Source organism: Lichenostomus cassidix, unplaced genomic scaffold (genome assembly GCF_008360975.1).
Source record: "Lichenostomus cassidix isolate B80296 unplaced genomic scaffold, HeHo_3.0 HiC_scaffold_46, whole genome shotgun sequence".
NCBI classification, from domain to species: Eukaryota; Metazoa; Chordata; class Aves; order Passeriformes; family Meliphagidae; genus Lichenostomus; species Lichenostomus cassidix.
Window position 1 is genome coordinate 1,226,166 of NW_028147597.1, and position 21,434 is coordinate 1,247,599.

General features: G+C 53.6%; 1 protein-coding gene across 1 annotated transcript; it reads left to right on the forward strand.

Annotated features, from left to right (window-relative positions):
- Positions 1-4,563: 4,563 nt before the first annotated feature.
- LOC146421906 (olfactory receptor 14J1-like) lies at positions 4,564-5,633 on the forward strand. Its single transcript, XM_085046845.1, has one exon. The coding sequence runs from the start codon at positions 4,564-4,566 to the stop codon at positions 5,497-5,499; it is 936 nt and encodes a 311-aa protein (XP_084902971.1). The 3' UTR covers positions 5,500-5,633.
- Positions 5,634-21,434: the final 15,801 nt, after the last annotated feature.

A 21,434-nucleotide genomic window follows, 5' to 3' on the forward strand; every position in this document is an offset into this window, starting at 1 on the left:
ACTCGGGGATGGTGGCAAATGCTCTGTGGGGTGGCTGCAATGATGGAAAAAGGACAATTGGCAGTGCAGAGGGAAACCCATCTGGGCTGCTGGATTGGGGCAAAACATCACTGCCTGGGTAGAGCAGTTGGCTGTGAAAGTCCCTCCTGTGGATGCTCACGTAGCCAAGAATTGGGCACTGAAGAGCATCACAGCAATGGACAGGGGGATGGGGCTGCCAGGATTAAAGTGTCTCAGGTAGGTCTGGAATGGCCACACAAGGCTGAGTTATTTCTGGCTCCATGGGCCCAGGACAGCTCAGGTCATCAGGGAAGAGATGCAACCTCCAGATGTGCTTGTGACCGAGGGGTGGATTTACCCATGGACAGCATCTCCAGGTTATCCATGAGTGTGAAACGTGTGCTGAGATCAAGCAGGGCCAAGCGGGTAAAGCCCCTGTGGCGTGGGGATGATGGTGGGAATATCAATCTGGGGAGACACATGGTGTTTTTAGTGGGAGTAGTAAATTGGAGAACACCATTCCCAAACCACAACAGCCCTGTCAGAGCCAGCCCTGTCCCTGCACTGCCCCAGCTCTGCTGCCCCACAGCTGCTGCAGCACGAAGGGCAGAGCCATGGGGGAGGGAAATGCACAGGGACTCCTCCTGGGAGGCACCTCGGGAGGTTTCAGGCCAAGCCAAAGCCCAGTCAGGGCAGAAAGGGACACAAGGATGGGCTGTTTGTGTGCTCTGCCATGGCAGGATGAGATGCAGAGCTGCAGAGACACGCAGACAATGTGGATCCCTGCAGGAGCTGATCTCACACAGCAGCTCCCAGGCCTCTGCTGCTCACTGGTTGCTCTGGTTTGATGTTCCCTGGTGGTTACACCCAGCCCCACACACCCCAGTGCTGTGTGCACACACACCAGTCTCACCAGGGCCTGGGCCCCAAAGGACACAAGACCTGATGGTTTGTGGTTCCCACTGCAGTATGTGGCACTTGGAGCTCCCTCTGTACCCAGAGCACAGAGAGCTCCCATTGTTCCAGAAAGTTCTTGGCAATGGAGGGATTCAGGAAACAGGACAGGCTGTGGGGATCAGTTGCAGGGCGTGGCCAGGGATGGGCACTGAGCATCACCTGTTTGCTCAGGATCAGCTCTTTCATCTGCTTTTCTCTCTGATTTCTCATGTCTGTTCTTTCACAACCCACCATGGCGTCACCCTTTCCCTTCCTGTGTTCCTTTCATATACATCCCATGGTAAGTCTTGCACATTCCCCAAATGCCCTTTCTGGATGCCCATCTTGAGTCTCAGACCTCAAGGCAGAAACCTCCATGCTCAGCTGTGAGGTCACAATGGGAGTTTCTGCCATTGTCCCACTTGGTGAGTCTTTCACAAAGAGATACTGGACCTTGCTTTCAGTTTCTTTACCTTTTGAGTATTGAATGGTTCCTCCACAAGCATGGCAATTCATGTCCCTGGTGTTGCAATTCTTTCCTTTTTATGGAAGTGTTGGGATTTAGGTCACATTAAATGCTGACATGGTGTATTGTAGGTATTTGCAGCTCTGGGGAGAAGGATTTGGGGATATAAGAATCAACGAATTGTAAAATGTTTTGGGTTTGAAGAGACTTAAAAGAGTCTCTGGTCCAGCTCCCCTTCCAATAGCCAGAGACTCACTTGTTCAGGTTGCACAGAGCTCCTGACTTTGGACACTTCCAGGGATGGGGTTTCCATTCACTGGAAAACCTGTGCTAGTCTTGCCAACCTCATTGTAAAATATTTCATCTTTACATCCAATCTAAATCTACCCATGTTCAGTAAAAATATAGTGTGTCTTGTTCTGTCAATAAAACCCCTGGCAAAAAGTGTCTTTCTGCAATTCCTGGACTAAGAGCATAAAATTTTCATGGCTAAATCATGGGGAGGTCCAAGAGATGTCCCAGGAGGGGGTTTGGAGGCCTCAAATAAAAGATCACTTTATAGGGAATGAAGGCCCTGGGCTCAGTGCTTTGGAAACAGAAGAGAGAACAGAGGGCTTGAAGTGTGGGTTCAGATATATGGGAATTTTTTCCATTGCTGAAATGGGCATGGAAAAGAAGTAATGCCAGCAAGGAGAGCTCGGTTGGTCCAGAGTGAACAGGAGAAAAGTGGAATTTCCCTCCCAGGGTAGTGCTGTGGTGCAACACATCCCCCAGAAGGAGTCTGGGTCAGCCCAAGGCTCTGTGTGCCAAGGCAGAGGCAGGCAGGACGCAGAGCTGTCAGCAAAGGAAGGGCCAGCGAGGTGGGGCAGCCGGGGGATGACGACAGCCTGCAGGGACAGAGGCACAGGGCATGGACAGCGTAGGACAGCCTGGGCTGGAGAGGGCAGAGGGATGTGCAGGAGCTGCAAGGCCCTGACAGAGCCAACTTGTGCAGCACTTTGGCCATGGCTGCTGTCCCTGGCCCTGAGGCCATGAGGAGGACACAAGTGACCCTTGCAGCCCTGGGGCCTCATGGCCTCCTTGTCCCTGCCCAGCAGCCTGGCAGGGGCTGCCCCATGGTCCTGCCCTTGGCATTGCACATCCCCACATGCTAGTGCCCCAGGAAGAGCCCTGAGCACTGAGGGAGGGACAGGATCTGCCTTGCCAGGGGCTGGGGCTCAGGCCTTGGCCCTTTGCATTCCTGAAACACATCCAGGTTTGCTCAGCATCAGAGACACCTTTGCCTTGCTTGTCCCCAGCTGTCATCACTGCCTCCAGTGTTCTCTGGGGACACTTTCTCAGTTGTGTCCCTTAGTGGGACACATTGAAACTTTGAGATACTTGGAAGTTTGAATCTGATTTCGAGTTCTTGAAAAGTTTTTTGAAGACACTGTCAGGGACTGAGTCTGATGTAAACAAGTCCAAATCCCCAAGAGGCTCATTAAAGTCCTGGTGCTGTTGCTGTGCTGTTGAGCTGGGCTGGGCTCCTGGCACAGAGGGAGCTCCTGGCAACCAAGAAGAGCTTCAAAAAGACATTTCTCCTGAGGAGCAGTTTCTCTCCCAGCCCAGCAGGGCTGAGGGTGCTGCCTGCAGGTACCTGAGAAGAGTGAAGCAGACAAAGGCTTAAAGCAACTGGAAGGACAATTCTGAGCTTATTCATGGAGAAATCTTCACAGCTTCTGACACAGTAAGTCTCTGGCTGCAGGGATCTCCTAAAGCTGACACATGACAGCACTGATATGACTGTAAGGATGGCTCTGCTGCTGTTTCTGGTTTGGGGAAGGATGTGCTGCAGAGCAGGGCTGCCCTGGGCACCGTCAGAGGGACAGGGCAGGACAGCTCCTGCTGCCAGGGATGGCTGCAGGCTGGGAAGGTGGGGGTGCAGCCAGGGGTGCCCAGGGCTGTCCTGCAGAGCAGCTCCTGCAGCCCTGAGGGCTCTTTGCCAGGGCAGGGGATCTGCCACCTGCCCTGAGCAGCAGAGCTCTTGTGTCCCCTGGCAGACAGCACAGCCCTCAGCCCGGGGGCTTGGGGCCCTCAGTCCCCTCCAGGGCCGGCAGAGCAGCACCAGAGATGAAGGGCATCTCTCCTGCCATTGCCCATTCCCTGCTGCCCAGGGCCTGAGGGCGACTGTCCTGCACTGCTGCTGCCTGGGAGGGGCTGTGCAGGGCTGGGCAGGGAAAGGCTTTTCCTCAGGGCTCGGCTGTCTCTCTCCTTGCCTTGCTCAGCTGCTCCTGGCATTGCTGACAGGCTCTCTGGCAATGGCAGTTGCAGCTGCAGGGTCAGGCGCAGCCCTTGGGGCTCCTCCTGTGCAGGGTGAGCACAGCAATGAGGTGTCCCAGCTCCCTCTGCCCTGGGCAGCTCTGTGCAGGGCAGGCTGGCAGGCTGGCAATGAAATGACTCTCCTCAAGCAGTTCCATGGCCAGGACCCTTGGTGTGTCCTCGGGGTGTCCATCCAAGCTGTGTGCTGCCTTCCAGGGGACACGGGGGGACAGGAGTGTCCTTGGCCAGCAGTGGGGCTGAGACTCTGAGAAAGGCTGAGCCATTTGGCTCTGCTGTGAGTCCCTCTGCTCTCAGCTGTGTCAGGGTGATTTTCAGGGGAACACAGTGAGTGCCCTTGATCTCAGAAAGGGCAGCTGGGAACAGATGGAGCACCAGAGCAGCTCCCCTCACCCTTCACTGAGTTACAGCCAATCCTCTTGCCTTGCACAGTTCTCTCTGTTCTCCCTGAGCACAGCAGGAAATCCTCTCAAACTGCCCTTGTCTGTCATTGTTCCTTAGCCCTGGGACAGGAGATGCTGCCAAGCTCCTCTGCCTTAGGGGCAGTTTGGTCTGATGAAGTCCAACCCAGGACTGGTCCCTGTCCCCCATTCCCATGACCCACTGCTGCAGAGCAGAGCTGACTCCTCGGTGTCCATGGGCACAGCCACTGCTTGTCACAGCAACAGGGCCAGATCCCAGCAGAGCTCCAGGCATGGGGCTGGAGGAAGAGCTCTGAGAAAATGAATTTTGGGTGGCACAGAGTGGCAGGGCTAGGGGAAAATGTTATCACGTTGCTTAGCAAAGCCCACCCTCACTTTTCACTGTCTCCTCCATGAGCAGGTCCCTGTGGCCAGAAACCAAATATGTCCAACAGCAGCTCCATCAGCCACTTCTTCCTGCTGCCATTTGCAGACACGCGGCAGCTGCAGCTCCTGCACTTCTGCCTCTTCCTGGGCATCTCCCTGGCTGCCCTCCTGGCCAACAGCCTCATCATCAGCGCCGTAGCCTGGAACCACCGCCTGCACACCCCCATGTTCTTCTTCCTGCTCAACCTGGCCCTCACTGACCTGGGATTCATCTGCACCACTGTCCCCAAAGCCATGCACAATTCCCTCTGGGACACCAGGGACATCTCCTACACTGGATGTGTCACCCAGGTCTTTTTCTTTCTTTTCTTCATGTCAGCACAGTTTTCCCTCCTCACAGTCATGAGCTATGACCGCTATGTGTCCATCTGCAAACCCCTGCACTATGGGACCCTCCTGGGCAGCAGAGCTTGTGCCCACATGGCAGCAGCTGCCTGGGCCAGTGGCTTTCTCAATGCTCTGCTGCACACAGCCAATACATTTTCCCTGCCCCTGTGCCATGGCAATGTCCTGGGCCAGTTCTTCTGTGAAATCCCACACATTCTCAAGCTCTCCTGCTCACACTCCAAGTACCTCAGGGAAATTGGGCTTGTTGTGTTTAGTGCCTGTTTAGGATTTGGGTGTTTTGTGTTCATTGTTTTCTCCTATGTGCAGATCTTCAGGGCTGTGCTGAGGATCCCCTCTGAGCAGGGACAGCACAAAGCCTTTTCCACATGCCTCCCTCACCTGGCTGTGGTCTCCCTGTTTATCAGCACTGGCTTTTTTGCCAACCTGAAGCCTCCCTCCATCTCCTCCCCATCCATAGATCTGGCAGTGTCAGTTCTGTACTCAGTGGTGCCTCCAGTACTGAACCCTCTCATCTATAGCCTGAGGAACCAGGAGCTCAAGGCTGCAGTGTGGAGACTGATGACTGGACTATTTCAGAAACATTAAACTGGTTGCCAATTCCTGTAAATCACTTGTTATATGAGTCATCTTTGATAGTTCTTGTTGGTTTGCTTGTGGGGTTTTTTCCTTTGTTTTAGTTTTTTAACATCCACAAATAAAGATCACTCTGCCATTTCTCATTTTTTTTCTCTCCCTCTTTACTGTGACCCACAGTCTGTGTCAATGAGCAGGTGTGCTCTCGGTGGCTTTAAACAAACTAAATGATCTCCCAGCCAAGTTTCCACCAGAGATCCCCTTTTGCTCCCTTCTGTGGAGCTGCAGCAGCAATGTCTGTGTGCAGAGCTGGGGCAGATCAGGGGTGGCACAGCAGCTGTGCCAAGGAGCAGCAGCACTTGGTGTTGCCAGTGCTGCTCCCGTGCCACTGCCCCGCTGCCCTGCTGCCCCTCGTGTTGCTGTAGGGCCTGAGTGCTTTCGGGGTCGCTGCCAGTGCTGGGGGTGGCAGTGCCGGGGCTGCAGCAGGGACAGGCCATGGGCACTGCTGGGGCACAGCTGACGCCTCAGGGCAGGGCCTGGGGGCTCGAGGCTCCTTGCCCAGGCTCTCTCCAGAACACGCCCAGGCCAATGCTGAGCAGAGAAAACCCCCGTGAGCAGCTGCAGGGTGGCCGTGGGCAGGCTGGGGGCAAACAGCATGGCTGGGGCTCTGCAAGGTGCCTGGGGGAGCCGGGAAGGAGCAGCAGAGCAGGGGCTGATCCATCCCCACTGCGCTGGACAGCCCAGGGCAGCGTCCCAGAGCGTCCTCATGGAGCTGCCAACAACATCCCCCCTTGGCAGCCCTGGCCTCTCCCCCAGCTCCCAGAGCTGCTTGATCCTTCCAGGCAGAGATATGGCAGCACTGGCTCAGGAGCCCTGTTTGCATTGCACACAGCAGGCGTGAGCACCCCATGCTGTTGGTGTGGGGAGATGAACCTGAGTGAGCACAAACACCATCAGCCCTGGGGGCCAGCAAGGGCTGGGGATGGGAGGGAAACCACTCAGCTTTGTTGTGACCTCTGAAGTCAGCCAGAAAGTTTGTTCCCATGAGCTGTGAGTTTCCTGTCCCACTGCAGAAATTGTTGCTCAGAGCCAGGGCTGCCTGGCAGCCACCCCCAAACAGCCCTGAGCATTTCCTTTGCTTCACCTTTGCTTTCTTTCCCCTTTCCTCATCCACATTTCTTCCTCTTGCCCATCCCTGTCCCCTCCCCTGCAAACAGCCCATCCCTGTTTGCCCTTTCCTCTCTGGCCCCACTCCCCATTTCAGTTCCTGACTTGGCACCATGGGAACATCCCTTGGTGAGCAGGATCATCCTACAAGTGCTTCATGAATTGTCTGCAGGGTCCTGCAGTGCCTCGTGCTGTTCCCTTGCCAGAGGCAGCACAGGCTAGGGGGCACATCTGGACTGCTGTGTGTGGCTGTGAGGCTCCCTGTTGTGGGGCAGTGAGGAGGAGCTGGAGAGGCTCTGCAGGACTGACAGGATGGGCTTTGGGGCCTGTGGGGAGAAGCTGAGGGCCATGGGCTGCTGGACCTTCTGAAGAGGAGGCCCAGGGCTCATCCTGCAGCTGCTTCAAGGGTGCTTTCAGAGGATCACAGAATCAACGAGGGAGGAAAAGCATTTGAAATCAAGTCTGACCTAACAGCAGCTTGTCTCCCCTGAGCCTCCTCTTCTCCAGGATGAACAACCCCAGCTCCAAACTCAGCCACTCCTCACAGCACTTGTGTTCCAGACCCTTCCCCAGCCTTGTTGCCCTTCTCTGGACATGCTCCAGCCCCTCAGTGTCCTTCCTAAACTGGGGGCCCAGAACTGGACACAGCACTCGAGGTGAGGCCTCACCAGTGCCGAGCACAGGGGAAGAATCACTGCCCTGCTCCTGCTGGCCACACCATTCCTGATCCAGGCCAGCTGCCATTGGCCTCCTTGGCCACCTGGGCACACTGCTGGCTCATGTCCAGCCTGCTGTCCATCAGTGCCCCCAGGTCCCTTTCTGCCTGGCCACTGTCCAGCCACTCTGTCCCCAGCCTGTAGTGCTGCAGGGGTTGTTGTGGCCAAAGTGCAGGACCTGGCACTTGGTCCTGTTAAACCTCATATGGTTGGATTTGGCCCCTGGATCCAGCCTGTCCAGGTCCCTCTGCAGAGCCCTCCTGCCCTCCAGCAGATCCACACTCACACCCAGCTTGGCGTCATCTGCCAATTTGCTGATGGTGGACTCAATCCCTTCATCCAGATCATCAGTGTAGATGTGAAACAAGACTGGGCCCAACACTGATCCCTGGAGGATGTCACTGGTGACTTTATACACACTGGATATAGCACCATTAACCACCACTCTCTGTGCCCAGCCATCCAGCCAGTTCTTAACCCAAGCAAGGGTGAACCTGTCTAGGCTGTGGGCTGCAGCTTTTCCAGGGAGTGATGTGGGAGACAGTGTCAATGTCTTTGCTGAAGTCCAGGTAGACACACTTCCCTGCATCCCCCAAGTGGGTCTCCTGGTCATGAAATGAGATCAGGTTGGTCAGGCAGGACCTGCCCCTCCTAAATCCACTCTGGCTGGGTCTGACCTCTTGGCCATCCTGTAGGTGCTGTGATGGCACTCAAGGTGATCTGTTCCATTACCTGGCTGAGGTCGGGCTGACAGGCCTGGAGTTCCCCAGATCCTCCTTCCAGCTCTTCTTGTGGATGAGGTCACATTGGCACCTCCAGTCCTCTGGGAGCTCCCTGGTGAGCCAGGACTGATGATAAATGATGGAGAGCAGCTTGGTGAGCTCATCCACCAACTCCCTGATGTGCTCAGCCTGAGCAGCAGAACTCAGCCAGAGCTGACTTGCAAGATGAGCCCTGAGCATTATGTGACTGACACCATCAGTGTTATTTAGCTAAAAATAGATTACTGAGACACTTATTCTAGCTCTTTAACACCAAACTGGCTGCTTTAGAAACTTTCACATAACCTTGTGTAGTTATCTGCATGAAATGTATAATTTTTAGAAATTTTCCCAACTGATATGAATAGAGGCCTGATTGAGGGATATTTTAGAGAAAACCCTGCCAGCCAAGGCCTGGGCTCTGGACAAGCACTTGCCCTGGCTGGTTGGGAAGTGTGCCATCAGATCCAGGTGTTTCTGTGCTAGAAATAAAATCAAGTCACTTTAACTTGCTGATCTGGGCCTATAAAAGCTGGACCCACTTTCAGGGCAAATTTGGAGACCTCATCTAAGTGTGTATGCACCATGTAGGAGTTTCCCATTTGCCAGGAAGGGTTCTCCAGGTCCTGGCTGCAAAATGGGGCTCCCCAAGGACTGTGGACTCGGGATGATGGTAAAGTGTTTAGGCAATTGGTGCTGTATCTTTCTCAACCACTACACTTTCTCTTGTTTAGTGCATTACCTTGCTTATTTTTGCTTGTTGCAAAAGCCAAACAGGTAGTTTTACTGTATGTATCATTTCACTACTGTGTTGCCTTAATTTTCATAGTAAAATAAGAGCATTCTTTCCATTGGTGTCTGTGTTCTTTAAATTGCCCCTGTCAACTGGCAGAACACCAAGGCAGCCAGACCTGTCTCTCCTGACACATTTTGTCTGGGGGCAATCCTTGGATATACAGAATTTTGGAGGCTGATTCCCAATTTTGCCATGGACACCCAGCCTTGAAAGGACTTTTCCCATAGGAAAGAAAAGCACATGGTCCCAGTGTTTCAAAGGCAGATGAGCGGTGTCCCCAGGAGGCCAAGCCAGCCAGATCAGTCTGTCTTGGCAGATTTCATCTGTGAGCAGTCCGTGCATGAAAGGAAATTCGGAGGAGGAATCCCAATTTTGGCCATGGGCACCTGGAGGAGAAGGACAGTTCTTTCCCACAGGAAGGAAAGCACAGAGCCTCAGTGCTCCAGGGGCAGATGAGCAGCAGCCCTTGAAATGCCAAGGTCAGCTGGACCTGTCAGGTGTCCCCCAGGAGGCCAAGCCAGCCAGACCTGTTCCATGTCCCCTTGGTTCCATGGAGCCCTAGAGTGTCACAATGTTCTCCTTGATTCCATGAGGCCCTGGAGTGTCACAATGTTTGCCTTAGTTCTGTAGTGTCACAAAGGCCCCTTGCTTCCATGAGGCCTTGCAATGTCACAGTGGCTTCTTGGTTCCACAAAACCCTGAAGTGTCACAGTGGCCCCTTGGCTCCACATGGCCCCTCTGTGTCACAATGGCTGCTCTGGTACACTAAGGGCTCCACAGTGTCACCACAGGCCCTTGGTTCCATGGAGCCCCTGAGTTTCACAATGGTATCCTTGATTCCATGAGGCACCAGAGTGTCACAATTGCCCCTTGGCTCCATGAGGTTCTGTACTCTCAACAATGTTCTCCTTGGCTCTGCAGTGTATCTCACCCACATGGGAACCATAGGACTTGGTGGCTATATGTGTGTCTTTCTATATCAATTCTGTCTTTCTGTCTCTCTCTCTTTCTTTCTTCTCCTTCTAATCCCCTTTACCTGGAACATTTTTTTGGGTAAGTAACTTAGAATCTTAAAGGTTTAAAGCTCTTGGGTTAACAGGGCTAAGTTAATGAACTTACTGCTATCATAAGTGTTTTATGTAAACTGCGAGTTGTATTAAATCCTTTGCCAAAGTTCCTTGCTTTTCTATATTTTGCCAGTAAAATTTTGGTCATTTTGACCTGTGGCTAGCACAGATTTTTCCCATGAGAAATTTTCTTGTGTTTTATAAATAAAGATAAAGTTTGGATGTTGTTGGAACAGTGTCCCAGAACTTGGGCAGTGCAGGCCTGGCCAATCAGGCCTGGGGGAAGGCTTCTGACTGACCAATCTGGGTGACTTTTGAGAACTCTATATATGTGATGAAATCAAAACAATAAAGGTCATTCCTTCTTGCCACTGAGAACTGGTGCCTTCATTACTCTGCTAGGCTGCTCAACAGCAACATCTGGTGACCACTGACGTGTACTGCGTTCAATTGCAGGTACGCGGCAGTCTTGCCCCCGGGCCCGACCCCCACCCCGCCTGCCCTGAGGCATGGCTGATTCTGATGGGGACATGGACCCCCCCATTCCTGCCGATGGGCTCTTGCGGGCCTTTTTGGAGGTCTCTGAGGATGACCCTGCGTCCGATCAGTCGCCGCGGGTCGCTCGGGCCTTGTTGGACTGGGTCGCAGGCCACGTGTCCCGGGCCGTTTGGGATGTGGCGCTGGACTGTGATTTTTGGTTTGTGGTCGGCCGTGCTTTGGTCATGGAGTGGATGCGGGGTGATCGATCTATGGTCCGCTTCCATGGGGTTTGGAGAGACATTTGGGACGTGTTGGAAGGGCAAGCGTTCTACGACTCGCAGCTATCGGCTTGCACGGGCGTGGAGCCCCTGCTCTCGGCCATGGGGTGGAGTGTGAAGGACGCGCCGACCCAGACGGATTCTGACGTCCCGTCCCTGGTGGTGGATGCGGCCGCGAGGCCTCAGTTTGTTTCTCCAGCTGACCTACCAAAGCGCACTTATGTCCACCCGACGGAGCAGCTGGCCGGGTTGCGGGGGGATGGAGGATCGCGGGCCGGCTCTGACACGGCCGCCGCGCAGGTCCCCCCGCCTCTGCCGCCGCGATGTGCGCAGCCTCAGAAACCCCCCCCTCCCCTGCGGAATGGCGCCGGGCTGCCCCTCCCCCATGGGCAGCCGGGATGTGCGGCGGGGGCTGGTAGGGTGGGGGTGGGGAGTGCTGCGGAGGACCGGGAGTCCCAGCTGCTCGCTTTGGCGGCAGGCCAGCCGCTTGCATCTGCGGAGGTTCTGGCTCCGGATTTGCCGGTGTTTTCGGCTGGCGCGGGGGTTTCCGCGCGGGCGGCGGCCAGCTCGGGAGAGGCCGGTGTTTTGCCGAGCCCGCCCGGCGCGCCGGCGGCGCAGCCCCGGGCCGCGGTGGCCGCGGGTGCGGCCGGTCCCGTGGCGTCGGGGTCGTGTGAGCAGGCGCCGGCTCAGCCGCTCGCTGCGGCTGGGGCCCGGCAGTCGGGGTCACTCCCCGGGGCGGTCGTGGGGCCAGAGGGGGAGCCGCCGGCGAGCGGTGCTTCCGCCGCGGGGGCTTTGATTGGCGTTCCCGTAGGTGCGGGGCCGACCCGGCTTCCCTGCAGCTCGGCGGACGTGGCGTCCGTGCCGGACGCGGTGGTTTTCCCTCCGCTTTCGTTTTTCCATGATTTGCTGGCCGAAGTGGCTGAGATTCGGCAGCGGATGGAGGTCTGTTCATGCAGGCCCCACGGTCCGTGTGGGGCTGCCCAGGGAGTCTGTCCCCCGGGTTTCCAGGTGGGGTCTGGACTTCCTGGCGGCCCGACGGCCGGCTTGGTGCCGGCGGCAAGGGGCTGCTTTGGCCCCGGGCGGGTGCCGGTTCCCCTGTCGGGTTCTGTGGCAAGTGAGGCCCTGGCGCAGCGTGCTGGCGCTGTGCCGGCGGGCGTGGCCGGTGCGCCCGGCGGCGCTCCGGTGGCGCCGCCGTCTTCCTGCCCCTCCCCCGTCCCGGTCACCGCGCAGTTTCTTGGCGGGGACGCTGCCTCCGGCCGCTTGCCGTCCTTTGTGATGGGGAGTGCTGATTGCAAGCCCTGATCCGACGACTCAGACGGTGATGAGGAGAGTTTTCTTCCTCCTGGGCGGAGGCTCGAGCGGGCGACGAGAAAGAAAGGGCATTGGGCTCTGTCGAACCCCTGGAGACGCCGTAACGGCATGGGGGTTTTTCGCCCGCGCGACCCCCTGCAGTTCTGGGAATCGGTGAAGCAGGGTGCACTGGAGGCAGGGGACTGGGAACTTCTAGAGAAGATTGGATTGCCCAAACAGAAGGAGGGGTGCGAATCTGCTGTGGCAGGTTCGGATGGTGATGGCTTCCCTCAGGGGGACGCTCAGGCTTTTCCAGTGTATGTGCCTGGCCCAGATGCTATGGACACAAGGAACAGCCATTCCACCATCGCCTGGCGCATGACAAATGACCTGGTGACCAAGGTCGCGACATTCGGGGTGTCTTCTCTGGCAGTGATGCAAGTTCTTAGAATGATAAATAGTGATTTGCTTGCTCCATTTGATATTATGTATCTGGCTCAGGTGCTGTTTCACCCCGTACAATACAGTGCCTTTGAGGACAATTGGAAAGCGCTGGTTGAGGATCAGCTGCGGAAAAATGTGTCTTTGCCTGCCGAGGACCCTAGGCGCATGGTTGGGGTTGATGTCCACATGGGTAAGGGACCTTTCTCCAACCCCAACGTTCAAGCTGCCTGGGATCCTCGGATCCTGGAGCAAGCCCAACAGCTCGGTATGGGAGCCATTTTGAAGACAATTGAGATGGTTGCCCCACAAACACGGTATACACAGATACGGCAGGGGCAATCTGAACTTTACATGTCATTTCTCGAGAAGCTGGCAGCAGCCTTGGAAAAGCAGGTTGATGATCCGTCCACGAGACAGATCTTGATGAAACACTTAGCAAGGGACAATGCCAATGATGAATGTAGAAGGATCATCAATGCCCTACCGGGGGATCCTTCTGTGCAGGAGATGATGCGAGCTTGTGCCAGGGTGCAGTCCGAAAATCAGGGAAAAGTCGCCTTGGCTGCATTTTTGTCCTCAGATCAGGGACCCGCTGATCAGGATAAAAAACAGCCCAAATCTGGGAACAAACGGAAACGGGTCAAATCTAAACAGAAAGATAATTCCGGGAAGAAGGGAAATTCAGGGACCGAGACTCCTCAGTGCAAGAGGTGTGGTAGGCCAGGTCACACTTCAGACTACTGCAGGTCACAGTACCATGTAGATGGTCGACCTCTGTCGGGAAACGTGATGAGGGGTGCAAAAAGGGGGATTTGCCCCCCATTACAACAGTTCCCCCAGAACAAGGTGATGGCCCAGGCTTACCCGGTCAATGTGGAGGAGACACCAAAGGCTCAGCCCGAGTCAACGCCTACACCGCAGCAACAGTCGTCTTAGAATCTGACGATGCCCACAGGGTTCCCTTGGAGGTGGATGGTTCCCTGGATCAGGGAACCAGTGCACTGCTTATGGCAGGGCCTGAGGCCACTAGCCAAGGAATCCTGGTTCTTCCAGAGTTCATAGATTCTGGTTTCAAGGGCCAAATTCACGCTACGGTTTCCACTCCTGATCCTCCTGTCACCATTCCTGCGCACACTTGTCTTGCTCACTTGTTGCCTTGTGAGTCTCCTGTTTCCAGGGTAGACCAGCAAGTTGGCGGAGGTGACGGCACTGGACTGCCAGGACTTCCGCAGGTCTACTGGGCTGCATCTATCTCCAATGAGTCGCCACAGATGACATGTACCCTCATCATGCCAAAAGCACGTTCACATCGAGTTCGAGTCCGAGGTTTGATCGATACAGGTGCTGATGCAACGATCCTTTCCGCCGCTGCGTGGCCTCCTACGTGGCCTTTGTGCCCCGTGGGACTGAATATCGCGGGGTTGGGGGGAACAACGCAGAGTCGATTGAGTAAGCGACCTGTGTTGATGAAGGATCCAGAGGGACACACGGCCTCCATTCGGCCTTATGTCACTCCAGCTCCAGTGAACCTCTGGGGACGGGACGTGTTGGCAGCTTGGGGGGTGCGGATCATGACAAATTTTTGATAGGGGTCACTGTGTGCAAGGGCGCACCATATTCCATGCTGTCTTTATGATGGCTGACAAAAACACCAATATGGGAACCACAGTGGCCCTTGCCGAAAGACAAATTAGTCGCCCTTTGTCAGCTGGTTCAGGAGCAACTGAAACAGGGACACATAGAACCTTCTACCAGTCCCTGGAATACCCCAGTTTTTGTGATTAAGAAAAAATCGGGGAAATGGAGACTGTTGCAAGATCTCCGGAAAGTCAATGCAGTGATGGAAAGTATGGGGAGTTTACAGCCTGGCATGCCTTCACCCACGATGATTCCCACTCAGTGGGAAATTTTGATCGTTGATTTGAAGGATTGCTTTTTTACAATCCCTTTGCACCCCAATGACAGACCAAAGTTTGCCTTTACTGTGCCTGCAATTAACAATGCGGAGCCTGTAAAGCGGTTTCAATGGAAAGTGTTACCTCAGGGCATGAAAAATAGCCCAACTATCTGTCAATGGTATGTCGCGCAGGCCTTATCCGGACTTCGTGAGCAGTTTCCAGAGGCACTCTGCTACCATTATATGGACGATATCCTGGTGGCAGCAGCCACCCAGGATGAGTTGCGGAGGTTACAGCCTCGACTGCTCGATGCCTTGCATTCCTATGGGTTGCAAGTTGCTCCGGAAAAGGTTCAACAACAGCCTCCTTGGAAATATTTGGGAGTCAAAATTTTGGATCGAACCATACAGCATCAAGAGGTGCAGTTCTCAGACACTATTAAGACTTTGAATGATGCCCAAAAATTGCTAGGCATCATCAACTGGTTACGCCCATATTTGGGACTGACCAATACACAACTTTCCCCACTTTTTAATATTTTAAAGGGGGACTCTGACCTAAACTCACCTCGACAATTGACTCCCGAGGCGCGACGAGTGCTGAACGAAGTGCAGCAAGCTGTTTCCGCTCATCAGGTTTATCGAGTGGATCCCTCTACTGATATCACTGTTTTCATTACTGCTCCAGACCTCCAACCTACGGGTATCATTGTCCAGTGGAACAAACAATGGGATGATCCTTTGCACATCCTGGAATGGGTCTTTTTGCCCCATCAGCCAAAAAAGACAGCACCCACATTGTTCGAATTGATAGCCTGCCTGATAATTAAATGCCGATATCAGTGTTTACAATTGATGGCGGCTGATCCCGCAACGATTGTTGTCCCAGTACCACGGGAAAATTTCGAATGGAGTCTTGCTAATAGCGCTCCTTTGCAAAGTGCACTGCAAAATTTCTCAGGGCAGATTGCTTATCATCTGCCCAGTCACAAATTGCTGCAGTTGGCAAATTCGGTCAATCTCATGTTGTGGCCAAAGAACAGCCGGGTGCCGGTCCATGGACCCACCGTCTTTACGGACGGTTCTGGGAGAACAGGAAAGGCCATTGTTACCTGGAAGGAAGGATCTGAGTGGCAGGTGCTGAAAGGCCACGAGACAGGCTCTGCTCAATTGGTTGAATTGAAGGCAGTTGCCATGGCTTTTCAGCGGTTCTCTCAGGTGCCTTTGAATTTGGTCACCGACTCTGCTTATGCAGCAGACATAACCAAACGTTTGGATTGTTCACTTCTAAAAGAAGTCAATAACGCGACTCTGTTTTCGCTATTGCGAACCCTGTGGAAGGCGATTCAGGCTCGAGTGCATCCATATTATATTCTGCACATTCGAAGCCACACCAATTTACCAGGCTTTTTAACAGAAGGCAATGCCAGGGCTGACATGTTAGCCAACCCTGCATGGGTGGCACCTCAGCCTGACAAAATTGCACAAGCCAAGGCATCGCACAATTTCTTTCATCAGAGTGCACATACCCTGCAGAAGCAGTTTCAATTGACGCCAACTGAGGCTCATGACATTGTCAGTGCTTGTGCTGACTGCCACGGACTCGCTGCTCCTCTGCCATCGGGGGTGAACCCCAGAGGTCTAAAGGCCTTGCAGCTGTGGCAGACGGATGTGACACACATTCCAGAATTTGGCCAAGTATGTGCATGTGTCTATTGACACTTTCTCCTCAGCTATGTGGGCGACTGCCCATACTGGAGAAAAAAGTCGTGATGCCATTGCCCATTGGAAATTAGCCTTCTCAGTCCTGGGGGTGCCAGCCACTGTGAAAACCGACAATGGTCCTGCCTACGCCTCACAGAAGACGCGGCAGTTTTTGCACCTATGGGGTGTAGACCATACGTTCGGTATTCCGCATTCCCCTACTGGCCAAGCCATTGTGGAACGCGCTCATGGTACTCTGAAGCGTGTCTTGGAAAGGCAAAAAGGGGGAATGCATGGGGAAACACCACAGAGTCGATTGGAGAAAGCTTTGTACACAATCAATCATCTTACGGTGCCACCAAACTCGAATAATCCTGTGCACCACTTTCTCTCATTGCAGTCATCAGGCGAGTTGCGTTTGCCCCGGGCGAAGGTATGGATAGGGAACCTACTTACTAACACCTGGGAAGGCCCTCATGAGCTTATTGCTTGGGGTCGAGGGTATGCTTGCGTCTCCACAGATACTGGGGTACGATGGCTGCCTGCAAAATGCATCCGCCCTGACCTGCGGCTCCCGAGACAGAACCAGCAACCTCAAAATAACAACCAGAATGCCGAACACCAACCGAGTGATCCTTCTGATGATGACCAAGAAGCCGGTCCATCCACAAGCAGAGACTGAAACTCATTCATGGAGTCAGAAAGCAAGGACTTTGAAAGCATGTTTTGTTGAATTACAGATTTATATGTAGATTTAGTTTTATATATACTTCATCTAGGGTATTGCATGGGGCCTCTTTGACTATCTTAATCAGCATCTGGTTCGGGTTCTGTTCGGTGGCTGGCCACCTCCGGACAGACCCCTTGAGTTTCAACCAGGCTCTGTTTGGTAACTGGCCATTACCAAACAGATCCTTCATGCTGATCCACTGGGGCTCACAAGCAATGCCTTCTGTTCTTAAACAAAAAGGGGGAGCTGTGGCTAGCACAGTTTTTCCCATGAGAAGTTTTCTTGTGTTTTGTAAATAAAGATAAAGTTTGGATGTTTTTGGAACAGTGTCCCAGAACTTGGGCAGTGCAGGCCTGGCCAATCAGGCCTGGGGGAAAGCTTCTGACTGACCAATCTGGGTGACTTTTGAGAACTCTATATATGTGATGAAATCAAAACAATAAAGGTCATTCCTTCTTGCCACTGAGAACCGATGCATTCATTACTCTGCTAGCTGCTCAACAGCGACATCCCCCTATTTCTTTCCCCCCATTCCTTTACTGTATTATGCCAATTAATTCCCATTTTCTCAAAAAATTTTTTTTGCTATTTCATCTTTTTTTTTTCTTTTTCTCCATTTCTTTACATTTCCCCCATTTTTTAAAATTTTACCTTTTCCATCTCTCCCAATTTTCCTGCCTTTCCCATCTTTCCTGATCTGTGGCCCCAATTCCTGCCTGGGCTGTGGGATCTCCTTGGGGAGGTTCTGGAGGCTCTGGAGCAGCAGCGCCCTTGGAAGTGGTGCCTGGACCATTTCCCTCTGGAACCTGGGGAGGGAACTCCAGGATCACCCCAGAATCACCCTGGAATCACCATGGTTTTCCCCAAATCCATGACATCTCCCTCTTGATTCACCACATTTCCCTTAATCCACCTTGTTTTTTCCCAAATCCACCATAGTTTTCTCTAAATCCACCACAGTTTTCCCTAAATCCACCATTTCCCCCAAAATCCACTTGGTTTTTCTCCCCAAATCTACCAAATTTTTCACAAATCCCCCAAGTTTTCCCCAAATCAATGATGCTTTTCCAAAATCATCCATAGTTTTCCCCCAATCAATGATGCTTTTCCCAAATCCACCATAGTTTTCCCCCAAATCCACCTTGCTTTTCCCCAAAGCCACCATATTTTTCCCAAATTCCCCATTATCCCCAAATCCATCATATTTTCCCCAAATCCACCTTGTTTTTCTCTAAATCCAACACATTTTCCTTAATATACTTTGTTTTTCCCCAAATCCACCATTTTCCCCAAATCCACCATGTTCTTCCCCCAAATCCACCATGATTTTCCCAAATCCATCTTTTTTTCACAAATCCCCTTTTCCCCCAAATCCACCCCATTTGCCCAAAACCCACCACATTTTCCCCCAATCCCCTGTTTTCTCACAAATCTACCATATCTTCCCCAAATCCTCCATTTTCCCCAAATCCACCATATTTTCCCAAAATCCACCATCCCCCAGACCCACCCAGTGCAGAATTCCTGCCCCCTAAATCCATGGAATCCTGGAGCAGGTTGGATCAGACCCTGTTCCGGTCCCACCCCGGTGTCCCCCCATTCCCAGAGCCCCAGGATCACCCCAGACACACTCGGGGAAGATGATGACAGAGCCAGACGAGGTCAGGGCAGCCACAGGGACCTCCCGGGGCACCACCATGTCCAGGAGCTCTGGGATCTGCAGTGGAGGAGAACAGGGATGGGACCTTCTCCATGGATTGGACCTTCTCCATGGGGATGAGGAACTCAGCATTAGAAGGCCCCAGAGATGGTGGGATCATCATGGATGAGGAACTGAGCATTGGAGGAGCCCCAAGATGGCTGGAGCTTCCTACCATGGATGAAGGCTTCAGCGATAGAAGACCCCAAATATGAGAAACCCAACGTTGCAGAAGCCCGAAGAGGATCCCAAAGATGGTGGGAACTCCTTAACATGGATGAGGGAATGTTGGAGGAACCCAAAGATGGTGGAATCTCCTCAACATGACCAAGGGACTCGAGGACCCCAAAGATGATGGGAACCCCTCGATTTGGATGAGGAACCCAACATCAAAGGAGTCCAAAGATGGTGGGATCTTCTCCCCATGGATGAGGAACTCAGTGCTTCAGAAGCCCAAAGAGGACCTCAAGGATGTTGGGACTTTCTCCATGTGGATGAGGAGGTGGTGAAGGATTGCAAAAATGTTGGAATTTCCTCAACATGGCCAAGAGACTTGAGGACCCCAAAGATGGTGGGACTTTCTCCCCATGGATGAGGGAATTTTGAAGGACTACCCCACTCCCCTACCCCCATTCCCTCAACCCCCTCACCTTGAACACTCCCTTCTGCAGGTTCTTCTTCCCAGTCACTGCCTCCAGGAAGCTGTGGTAGAACCTCATCCGGACCTTGCGCCGCTCCACCAGCAGGACTCCAATGTCCCTCAGGGTCAGGGCCCCATCCTCACCTGTCCCCAAGCACCGTGACAGGAGGGACGTGGTGGCCTGGAGGGCACCCTCCACCCTGCGCCGGGGCAGCCCCAGTGCCGTTGCCACTGCAAATGTCTGGAGGGGATCCAGGTTCCCTGGGAGGAAATGGAAAATGGGGGTTGGGGTGTCTTGGAGGGGGTTTGGGGTTTTCTCATGGGGTTTTGGGAGTTTCTCAAGGTTTTATGGGGTCTCATTGTGGATTTTGGGGTCTTCTTGGGGGTTTTGGGAGGCTCCTTGTGATTTTATGGGATTTTCTCATGTTTTATAGGGTCTTCTCATGGGTTTTGAGGTCCTCTCATGGTTTTTTTGAGTCTTCTCAGGGTGTTTGAGGGTCTTCTTCTGGTTTTATGAGGTGTCCTTGTGAGTTTTGGGGTCTTCTCATGGGTTTTTGGGGTCTCGCTGTGGGGTTTTTTTTTTTGATCTTGTCATGTATTTTTGCTTTCTCATCAGGTCCTTTTGTCTCCTCATGTTTTATTTTGGGTTTCCTCACGATTTTTTGGTTTCTCCTCACATCTTTCAACCTCAAACTCTCCATTTCCCACCCCATTCCTCAACCCTCCCCCTCCAGCCATGTCCATCCCAAAATCCTCCCCTCTCACCAGGCAGGAATTCCCGGTCATCCATCAAATTGTGCCCCTGGACCAAATTCCTGGCTGGGCAAAAAATTGGCCTCCGCGTTGTCACCTCCATGTCCCCAACCCGTGCCTGCCAGGGCACCACAGCCAGGGTACCGAGGGTCGGGATCTGCACCCCCTGCAACTGCAGCTTTTGGGGTTTGGGGATCTGCAGCCCCTGCAAGTGGAATTTTGGGATTTTGGGATCTGCACCCCCTTGAAGCAGAATTTTGGGATTTTGGGATGAGCCAGAGGTGGCCTTGACCCCCGGGAGGGGACATGGGGGCAAGTCCAAGGTGACCTTTCTCTGCGGCAGGAGCTGGTCCAGGACAAAGTCAGCCACTGCATCCCAAATTTCCTTCCGCTCTGGGAATTGAGGGAAACTGAGTCAGGATCCTGACAGATCCCAACATTCATGGGGGTCCAGGGGGTGCCAGTACCTTCAGGGGTGGTGGCTAAGGCCACCTCTATCCAACCCCAGAGATTGACCTTGGTCCTCCTGGTGGTGGGAGGGCAGAAGCTCATTCTGCACTCCCTCGGGATTTGGGATTGGGATGTGGAATCGGGATGTGGAGTCTGGGATGTCCCACCACCAGACTGGCTCCCACTGTGTCCCCAGGACACTCTGTGACACCACTGGTGATACCAGTGGTGGCACTGTGACCTCAAGGGGACCTCTGTGATGTCACGGTGACACCATAGGGACAGGGGCTGGGATATGGGGATGGGGGATGGAATATGGAATGGGGAACATGGAATGGGGGACATGGGGGCTGTGGGATGGGGGTTGTGGGGAGGGACATGGGGGGTGTGGGACAAATGAGATGGGACATGGAACTGAGGACAGGGGATGGGGGATATGGGGGATCTGGGATGGGAAACATGGAATTGGGACAGGGGGATATGGGGGGTGGGGGATGGAGGATGTGGGATGTGGAACAAGAGGGACACAGGGGAACAGACATGGAAGGGTGATGTGGGATGGGGGCATGGAATGGCAGATGGGGCACATGGGAGATGGGACAGGGAATGGGGACATGGGGGAAGGAGATGGGACATGGGATGGGGACCACAGGACAGGCACAGGGGATGGGGAACATGGGGGATATGGGGGACATGGAATGGGGGAATGGGATGAGGGACATGGGTGACTTGTGGGATGTGGTAGATGAAATGGTGGACATGGAGTGGGGCCTTGGGGTATGTGGGATGAGGGACAAGGGAGACATGGGGAACATGGGAAAAAATTGAATGGGGCCATGGAAAGTGGACACATGTCATGATTTGTCCCTGGCCAAATGCCAGGCACCCATGACATCTACTCACTCACTCTTCCCTGCCACAGCTGGGCAGAGGAGAGGATTAGAAGTTGATACACACAGGGCTCATGAGTTGAGATAAGGACTGGGAGATGCTCCAAGGACAGAGCAGGCTCCTCTTAAAGTTACAAAGCGAAATTTATTGCTAACAGAGTCAGAGGGAAGATAATGAGAAGTAA